We start from the raw sequence: 9,596 nt of genomic DNA on the forward strand, positions 1-9,596 counted from the left end.
TGATAAAAATATTTTACTTTAGACTTATATCTCCAACCTTCCAAATTATATTATAAGAGATTGTCTGTTCAATGTTTGAGCAAAAAGATAAAAAACTATATCACAAATTAAACTTAAGGTAAATATGCAGAATAACGGACCACCCTCCGATTTTAATAATCTTTGGATATATTATACAGTTGACCATCCTGGATAATATTCAAGAGATTTTAACCGTCACTCGTTGTTCATTAAAAAGTTATCAACAAAGAAAGTGTAATGAATATAATATAATTTTCTGATACTATATATACTGATATTGTAGTTTCGTATTGTCATGTTGTTCAATAAGTGAAAGTTGTTTTGTTTACATTTCTTAATGAAATAAGTTACTGTTGATATTAGATATATGACTTCTACAACATATGTTGAGGTAATCGGAGGATGGTCCGTTATTCTGCATAATTACCAAACTTAATATAAATAAATATAACTTATATAAAATAACTTAATATAAACATAACTTAATATAAATAACTTATATAAAAATTATAACAAGGTAAAAAATTATATCTCACAAATTAAACTTACTTGACTTTGCGCTCTTCTGCCTTGCCTGGCTTGGTACGCTGGGCTCTATCACCCATACGTGTACCATCCAGTTTCCCAACGAGGGACATAACTTCTCCAGTGGCCTCATCTCTGCTGCGTCTTTCTATTAAGCGGACGTCAGCTTGTAAAACGAGATTAGAATTCTGAAATCATTCATGTAAATTTTACAAATACAACATTACACAACCTATCATTAGTATGGCAATTAAATATAGCATTGATAATATAGCATCGACTATAACAGATACAGATGCGTTGAAAAAATTGGAGAGAGAAATTATTATATCAGGAAATTAAGGACAAATATGTAAGATACAAACCGCTTTATACTCGTATTGCAGTTGACGAGCCGCAGCATCCGCCATGATTGTATGGCTTCTGCAATAGAATGATCATGGAATACGTGTCGAGTAGTAAGAAGCGAAGCGAGTGTTGTTGTTGTTGTTACTATAGTCGTGAAACTAGTTCATTGACCACCTAAGTAAAACATAAATCACAAACAGCAATATAAATTCCAATCTTGCAACAATACGTAATTAGTTCCATCCAAATTATATCCTTCTATTAATTCTCCGAAAGAAAAGAGATAACTCCTTGAAAGCACCTTCGTTGCTACTAAACACTATATCATCAAGGGCTGCGTTCAGATTCCTTACCCGGGTGCACTCTAATACAAGAAGTGCTATAGTATATGTGACATATACTATAGTGTTTCTAGTAACAGAGTGCACCCGGGTAGGGAATCTGAACGCACCCAAGAATGATAGGTTCAATTCCTCAGACGTTGCGTAGACCAATCCTCAGTAAGTCCGACTCACGCTGATTACGCGGGCAATTTAAAATTACATGTTCAGAAGTCTCTGGCAGACCACAAACACAAAGCGGTAGGTCACAGATATTTTTATCATATAAATGTTGCGCTACTTGTGTATGATGAGTCCACAAACGTGATACCATGGTTATAATTTCTCTATTGAGATGAGCATGTTGTAAAAACCAAGGCTCCAAAAAAGCGAGTGTTAAGCCAGCGGCACATGCTTGTTTCGTGCTGGATTGCTTGCTGGACGGAAATACACTATTCTGATTGGTCCGTCTTCAGAAATGCACCAATCAGAACAGAGTATTTCTATCCAGCAAGCAATCAGCACGAAACAAGCTACGTATGCCGCTGGTTTTAAAATTATGATACGTGCTGATTGGTTGGATTTGAATTTTTACTGCTCAATGTTGGTTACGGTAGTGAACCAATCGGCGAAGATGACCGACATTTTAATTAGGGGCAAGGAGAATCTCAAGGGTTTTGACATGAAGGTAGCAACAATGGCCCGATGCGATAAAGTACTAATTACCCTATCTCTTGAAAATCCTTTAAAATTAATGCACACTCAAAATTAATGTACAATAGAATGAGAAAACTATATTTGTCTCACTTCAATATATTGCACCAGTTCATCAGTGTAGCTACAAAGAACAGGCCTCTTGTGCTATGAGAGGAGTTTTATCTGTATATCTGTCTGTTTTTAAGTTTCGAAAGTCTATAATAGTTCAGCAATAGAAAACAAATCCTTTATCTAAAAGAGAATCCACATCTTGGCAGAAGTGCAATAAATTAGAATAAAAGAAAATCTGCTTATTTCACTCTAACTTATTGCACTAGTGCAGAAGTTTCTTGAAAACGAACAGATCTCGGTTTCCACGGCAACGACATTGTCAACAAATCTAACCTATCAGTCATTTTGCGTTATTTCCATATTTATGAGCAAGAGAAGTGAATAAAAAAATCACCGAACGAGTAAATGGGCATCGCCGTTTTCAAATCGCGTTCTGTCGCGTGGAAACAATTAAGAAATAATGTAATTTGTCAACGATTCTTGCATGTTGTTCAGCACAATAGATGCCGCGGCACTTTTTTCGTGCAGTTAGACGATGAATGTAAATAGCACGCTTATCGTTGTATTATTGCTTTAAATTTTAAATATTTCATCGATTTTATATGAAAAGTTCAATTATGTATTTATTCATTTATTGACCAGCTCGAGCAGTATTGCAATATGAAACTAATGAAAGAGTCTTACGTATGCAATTCATCATTGTTCCTGATAAATATAAAGGCCAAGGCTTAGCAAGACTCTTAGCAGAGGTATTAAAATCCTATGCTCTAACTTTCAATTATATGGAATATTTTCAAACATAGTAATTTTGATACTTAAAATATATACTTTATATAGACAGCATTCACATATGCTATAGTGAACAATTATTATATGTTCTTACAATGCAAGTATCTACAGAAGTATTATCTCACGGTGAAAAATTTTGATTTGGAAAAACATATTATTGGACCACGTGACATCCTGGAGGGTCCCAATTCTCTGCCTTTGCATCCTGATGTTGTTTATGAACTACCAGAACCCAAAGATTCTTAATTCTAATTATAATAATGTAAAAATGTTAAATCTAAGTTTTTAAGTATGTAAAAATTTAGAGAATTAAAAGTTCAGAAACTTAAAATCACACAAATACTTAAAAAAAAAGTTTTATACACTCTACGTAATATAATACATAATTCTAATCTATATTATTCCAGTATCAATTGAAAGATTTAAGTAGAAGAGATATATAGACAAGGAAACAATGGAAGAAACAGAGTATATAGCTTTGATTGAGTGGTATTGTCATCAGCACTACTACAATGGAATGTTGGCACAAGCCAAACAAGCGCGTGATGCTTATCCAAGCAATGAACAACTAAAGCTTTTGCTCTGCTTGGCGTACGCTCTCGTTGGCAAGAACCATGAAGCTATCAAGGAGAGCTCGAGTTTGCTGAATTATGCAGACTTCACATTAGCGGCTCTCCATGCGCAAAACGTCGCTTATGCAACTGATGGAAGCACCGAGAGAAGCACTATAGCTCAGGTAGAAAGCAGGATCCGGGAGGAGCGCAGGAAGGCTTCCTGCAACGCGCTGTGTCTCGCAGCGTCTGTATTATTCCTTTCCCGCCGTGCGGACAAGGCGAAGGAGTATACAGATAGAGCGTATAAACTGAAGCCGACGAACGTTAACGTGCTGCTCATTAAAGGATGGGTAGAATCGAGATTGGGCTCCAGTACGGATGCTTCAGAACAAGCACAGCGCTTCTTCGAGTTGGTCTTGAAGGAGGAGTCCAGGAACCTGAGCGCGTCGTTGGGCCTCGCGAAGATGAAGCAACGTGCTGGTGATCACTCGGAGAGTATCTCGATACTCAACTCTTTGATCGTGCGCTACTCCAAGTCACCAGTGCCGCTGGTAGAGAAGATGAAGTGTCTCTTAGCCGCGAAAGACTGGGAGCAGATGTTAGAGATGGTGAACAGAATATTAGCCGTTGAATCCAACAACCTGGACGCCATGAAGGCGAATTCCGTAGTGGCTCTTTGCAGAGACGGCAACACTAACGAGGGTGCACGGCAATTGCAATTGTTCCTACGCCACCTACTACTTGCCGAGCCGAAGAACGTGTTCCTGCTTATCGAGAACTTGCAATTGTTCTCAGGAATTGCGTTCCAAGACCACGCGATACTTGCGGAGCTGGCGCGGGCGGCCGAGAAGACGCTGCAAGCGTCAACGTCAAGCAACGCGGAGCTGATGGCGGAACTCGGCGATCTTTATGCTGCTCTCGGTAACGCCAAGGACGCTGAGCATTGGTACAGAAGTACTATACGCGCAGACGAGTCGTCTTTCGCAGCTCTCATGGGTCTGGCTCGCTGTCAACTGCTGGAAGGCTCAGTGGAGGCTTTGGACTTGGCGCGTCAGCAGGTGGACTTTCTCATGGAAATACAGCCGCACGCCATAAACGTGCGACTGCTGCTCATGTCGGCGAAGATTGCGTCCGGCGAAGGCGCCAGCAAGTCGCTCGGTTACCTAGATGCAGCTGCTAACGTTTTGCTGAAGAATTGCGAGGGTCGTCCCTACGGCTACGAGTACCTGAAGGAGCTCAAGCCTGACCTATGTCTCGATATCGCGAAGCAACGTCTCATGTATTCCTTGAACAAGTCTCCGATGAGCGACGAAGTGGTCGGTGCGACAGGAAAGGAGCCGAGCGTCCGCTTATTGGAACTACTCGTAGAGGCTTGTCCAGGTTCCAGCGTCGCGCTCTTGCTGCTCAGCAAGGCTAGGATGCAGAGCGCGGACTACGAGAACGCGTTGAATCTGCTCAGGAAGTTGCTGGACACGGTGGAGCCGTCTAACGCTCAAGCGCATCTCGCGATGGCGCAGATCCTAGCGTATCAGGGCAAGTATCAATTAGCGTCGCAGAGTCTCGAGGTCGGTCTGAGCTACAACTTTAAAATCAGAGAGGAGCCGGTATATCATTTGATCACTGGTATGGTACAACGGGAGGCTGGCGAACTAGATAACTGCGTGAAGAGCTGTCAAACAGCCATGTCTTTAGCCAATTTGGGCGCCAACAGAAAATTCGACATGTCCACGTCGGACCGAGCAACGTTGTACCTGGAACTGATCGCGGCGTATAGCAAGGCGAAGCGGTTCGCCGAAGCGTTGGCGCTCGTCGACGAAGCGAAGTCGAATCTTGCCGGCACCAGTGAGATAGGAAGAGTCACGATCGGCATCGCGGAGGTGTATCTGGACATGGGCGAGTTGGAGAACGCTGTTGGCTGTTTACAGAGTATCGGTCCAGGGCAGCCGTACTACTTACAAGCGCACACTAGATTGGCCGAGATCAACTTGAATTACAAGAAAGATCGTCAAGCGTTCGCGAAGTGCTTCAGGTACAAACGATTCGACTTCTGATTATATTGTAATTAGGTGAGATAAATCTTAGATTAAGTGTTGACGTTCATATACGTTTTCTAGAGAATTGGTGGAACATCGTCCTGGCCCGAAGACTTACAGCATGCTCGGTAACGCCTATATGTCTATACAGGAACCCGAAAGAGCAATAGAGGCGTATGAGCAAGCTCTCTCTCAAAATCCAATCGACAAAATGGATATTGCGAATAAGATGGGCAAGGCGCTCATTAAGGCACATCAATACGCAAAGGCAACCAGTTACTATAAAGATATAGTGAAGCAGAACAATTGCGGCGCTCTAAAGTTAGACCTGGCTAACTTATATATGAAAATGAAACAATATGATAAAGCGGAAGGGACATTGGTACAAGAACTACAAGGTAATTTTTTACATAAGTCGAGTTTTTTAATTCATCAATGGATCCATCGCATGATGCGCAAATACAGCGTTTCGCTGTATTTATGCAATGGATCCATCGATGAATTAAAAAACTTGCCCATAATAAAACATTAAAACATTCAATTATAGATATTGAAATCAACTAACTATGTTTGACTGACTTGTCATATTTTTAATTTTAAAATAATATTTAAATGAAATAAAATTTAAATGATATTACTATAATCTTATCATTTTTTATTTAGACAGACGAGGCGACTCAGATATTCTGAGCCTGGAGATGCGAGGACAAGAACTATTGCTACTTGCTAAAGTGCGCGAGAAATCAGGCAACGTTAGGGGTGCTTTGGCGACATTAAAAGAAGCTAAGGAAAATCAACACAGGTATATCCAACGTCTTGCCGTCTCGCCAGACATCGTCGATCAGAGACACATGTTGGCGAACATCTGTCTCACAATGGCTGATTATGCGACAACCTTGCGTAGTTACGATGAAGCTATCGTATATTATAAAGAAGCTCTGTCTCATAAATCTACAGATGTAAACGCTCTTTTATCTTTGGCGAAACTCTATATGCAGGTAAATAGAGTGTTCTTAGATTTAGAAATTTTAACGTTCAAATTAAGAGAGATTAGATTTTAATAAAAATATTAATTGAGTAATAGCTTGTTTTTTAAGCATTAAGTTGTACATTTCTTATAATTAATTTTAAGAACTACATGTGTAGAGATTTTTTTTAACAATTTAATATTGATGAATTTATTTATTAGATAAATAAATGTCTTTTCTATTTAAACGTAAGTTTAAAGCTTAGTAGAGTAAGTTATTAAATCTTAATCTCCGAAAGGAGTGCTAATGGTAAATTTGTTTGTTAGATGAACAATTTGGACCGATGTGCGCAAAATTGTTCGATCCTATTAAACGCCGAACCCAATAATGAAGCCGCATCTGTGATGATGGCTGATCTTGCATTCAGAAAGGTTGACTTCGAGACTGCAGCGTTTCATTTCCGACAGTTGCTATTACGTCAACCGACTTATTGGACCGCTTTGGCGAGACTGATTGAAGTTTCGCGCAGAACAGGTATCGAATTCTCCCAATTTTTCATTCTTTCTAAGTATCTCAGTAAAATTAATTCAATATTATGTTGTAGGTGCTATGGATGACCTGGACGAGTGGCTGCAACGCGCGCAGGCCGCGATGGGCGCAGGTAATGTCGAAGCTGGTTTTTACTATTGTGCTGGACTCTTAGATTGGCGAATAGGCAAGTTGAACTCCGCATTGCGAAACTTCAACTTTGCGCGACGCGATCCGGAATGGGGACAGCAGGCGATTTACAACATGATCGAGATCTGTTTGGATCCTGACGATGACACTACACTGTCGAACGAAGCGTTCAACGATGAGGATGCAGAGTATCAGGACTCAAGAACGATGGCTTTAAGAACGGCCTATCGATTGCTTCAGGTATCCTATTAATATTAAGTCAAGTTTCTCCATTATTAATTATTTAAAAATCAAGTGATTATTATTATTGTTTTTCGTTTTTATTTTTGAAATACAGTAATAATATGAGAACGCGGATGATACAGTCGAGACATGTTATTGCAGGAATTGAATCCCAAAGGAAGTCCTCACGAGGTACTGACCCACAAACTTCTCAGCGACTTCTTCCTGTTGGCCACCAAGCAAAAATCTAACATCGAAAAGGCCCTGCAGGATTGCACCGCGTTAGCAAGTCAAGATGCTCTTCGAGATCACGTAGGTCCCGCTCTTGGCATGGCCACCGCTCATATCTTGCTGAAACAAACGCCACGTGCCAGAAATCATTTGAAACGTGTCAGTAAGAATGTCTGGACGTTCGAAGACGCCGAGTACTTGGAACGTTGCTGGCTGTTGTTGGCGGATATCTACGTGCAATCCAACAAATACGACTTGGCGAATGAGTTGTTGAAACGTGTGCTGCAGCATAACGCCACCTGCGTGCGAGCTCACGAACTGTCAGGTAAAACACAGAAAAATAAAAGTTATTGAATTATATTAATTGATAATTATTGTAACCAGCTGGCAATTATTTTATTTATTATACAACATCAAAGTTTGTGAGAATAATTATGAGTGCGGATCTGTCGATTATTATTATCTATTTAATAATCTGGATTGTCACAGGATCCATGTTAGACGATCTGTAATTTACATTTATAATACAACCATGATTTAACTATTTCTTTACTTTTAGGCTACATCGCTGAAAAGGATCAGTGTTATCGCGAAGCTGCTACGAAATACGCTCAAGCCTGGAAATGTGGCGGGAAAACGAAGCTGTCGGTTGGTTATAAACTGGCTTACTGTTGCTTGAAAGCGAAAGCGTATGCTGACGCTATCGAAGCTTGTAACGAGGTATTGAAGCAGAGCATAGATTTCCCGAGGATCAGGAAAGACATTTTGGAAAAGTGTATCAATAATCTTCGCACGTGAAGTTTAGATTTGTTCTACTTGGACTTGTGTATTAGTCGATCATTTAGACTGTTGTATTATACATCGAATATATCCATTGCTTTTTCATTTTTCACTGAAAATTTGACAAACTAAAATATTCAGTATAACAGTACTCGTAATTTAGCGCTTGGTAAGACACATAATAAACGCACGAAATGAAATAAGTGTAGATATACGAAATATAGATATACGAAATCGCTTGATGTTAGGTGAACGAACGAATAATACAATTGTCGATTAAATTATTGATCAATGGTTGTCCGTGATGATCAGTTCGACGTGTGCCCACCGTTATACGAATCCACGCAGCTGAAGTTAGTATCCAGAGTCCAAGCGAGTTAGTCGACAAACGAGATTCACAAATCCAGATACATGATCTGCGTGGCGGACGCAGCGCCGCACATCGCCAGGACACTGGCTATATACACCACCGCCGCCGTGGTGCCGGACAAGCTGACAATCGTGCCTAGACAGCAGGACAACAGGAATTGCGCGAGGAAGACCATGGAGGAGACGATGGCGACATCGGTGCCCAATCCACGCACGAAACCGCCAGTAACCGTGTCCTCCTTCGTCGCAAGCGCGAACGTCGAAGATGCGTGATAATGCGCCACTAATAGATAGGGCATGGTGAATAGCGTGGAGTACATGACACCGGCGGTCCATGAGAAAACGATAACGCCGACTGGATGTTTCATCAGGGCCATCAGTAGCATTCCAGCACTATAGAAGAGCAGGCCATAGATGTAAACCTGCGTACACACACACAGAAAGATAGCACTCAGTGGAAGAGACATCAATAAATTTACAAGAATATTATGTATTACGTTATAGAAGAGATTTGGGGGAATAAGGGCCTATAGAACTACTAACATGGATGACGTAGTGTTATAAAACTAGCTATAAAGCTAGTATCTATCTTCACTTATGTAGAGGTAAAAAAAATTGTATTTATTCAAATAACCAAATGGTTATAATCTTTTGATGAATAGATCTGCCAATGAGATCAGAGTATTAATAATGTTATCAAAATATTTGATGATTTTATCTAATTACTTATTATTCAGAATTATTTACTGTTTAATTTTATACTTGATTCTATAATACAATTCTTTTCTATAAAGAAGAATGTTATATTTTAATGGTTCTTATTGATAAATCAAGAACTTGGGGGAATAAGGGCCTATGGAACCACTAACACGGATGACGTAGTGTTATAAAACTAGCTATAAAGCTAGTATCTATCCTCACTTATGTAAAAAAATTATATTTATTCAAATAACCAAATGATTATAACCATTTAATTTGGTTTTTGATTTA

General features: G+C 39.8%; 2 protein-coding genes across 8 annotated transcripts in view; one reads left to right on the forward strand and one right to left on the reverse strand.

Annotated features, from left to right (window-relative positions):
• Window positions 1–1,184, reverse strand: part of LOC116852139 (putative U5 small nuclear ribonucleoprotein 200 kDa helicase) — a 7,086-nt gene extending 5,902 nt beyond the window's left edge. Inside the window, exons 1-3 of the mRNA XM_032832192.1 lie at window positions 912–1,184; window positions 571–734; window positions 178–188 (exon numbers count right to left, since the gene is read on the reverse strand). Coding sequence (XP_032688083.1) covers window positions 178–188; window positions 571–734; window positions 912–956 — 220 coding nt within the window. The 5' untranslated portion in view covers window positions 957–1,184. The remainder of the gene's footprint in view (window positions 1–177; window positions 189–570; window positions 735–911) is intronic.
• A 925-nt stretch (window positions 1,185–2,109) lies between these two features.
• Window positions 2,110–8,644, forward strand: LOC116852134 (tetratricopeptide repeat protein 21B-like). 7 transcript variants are annotated; one of them, XM_032832184.1, is made up of 9 exons: window positions 2,110–2,731; window positions 3,179–5,354; window positions 5,440–5,756; window positions 6,022–6,356; window positions 6,653–6,860; window positions 6,931–7,244; window positions 7,389–7,782; window positions 8,017–8,177; window positions 8,550–8,644. In XM_032832184.1, exons 2-9 carry the CDS (start codon window positions 3,226–3,228, stop codon window positions 8,616–8,618), a joined length of 3,927 nt encoding a protein of 1,308 aa, XP_032688075.1. In that variant the 5' UTR covers window positions 2,110–2,731; window positions 3,179–3,225; the 3' UTR covers window positions 8,619–8,644. The 7 variants fall into 7 exon arrangements, with proteins under 7 accessions (XP_032688075.1, XP_032688073.1, XP_032688074.1 ...); XM_032832182.1 differs by lacking the exon at window positions 8,550–8,644 and adding an exon at window positions 2,874–3,060 and having other exon boundaries at window positions 8,017–8,255; XM_032832179.1 differs by lacking the exon at window positions 8,550–8,644 and having other exon boundaries at window positions 2,111–2,444; window positions 2,625–2,731; window positions 8,017–8,255.
• Window positions 8,645–9,596: the final 952 nt, after the last annotated feature.

This window comes from Odontomachus brunneus, unplaced genomic scaffold (assembly GCF_010583005.1).
Source record: "Odontomachus brunneus isolate Ranch 3 - 2012 unplaced genomic scaffold, Obru_v1 Obru_scaffold_203, whole genome shotgun sequence".
Classification (NCBI taxonomy): Eukaryota; Metazoa; Arthropoda; class Insecta; order Hymenoptera; family Formicidae; genus Odontomachus; species Odontomachus brunneus.

What these genes read in the sequence shown, in the direction of transcription:
- LOC116852134 (XM_032832182.1), top strand. Translation starts at nt 3,226, where the DNA reads ATGGAAGAAACAGAGTATATAGCTTTGATTGAGTGGTATTGTCATCAG. An exon ending in GCGTTCGCGAAGTGCTTCAG is followed by an intron (nt 5,355 to 5,439) that starts GTACAAACGATT and finishes TACGTTTTCTAG; the next exon opens with AGAATTGGTGGAACATCGTC. An exon ending in ATTGGTACAAGAACTACAAG is followed by an intron (nt 5,757 to 6,021) that starts GTAATTTTTTAC and finishes TTTTTTATTTAG; the next exon opens with ACAGACGAGGCGACTCAGAT.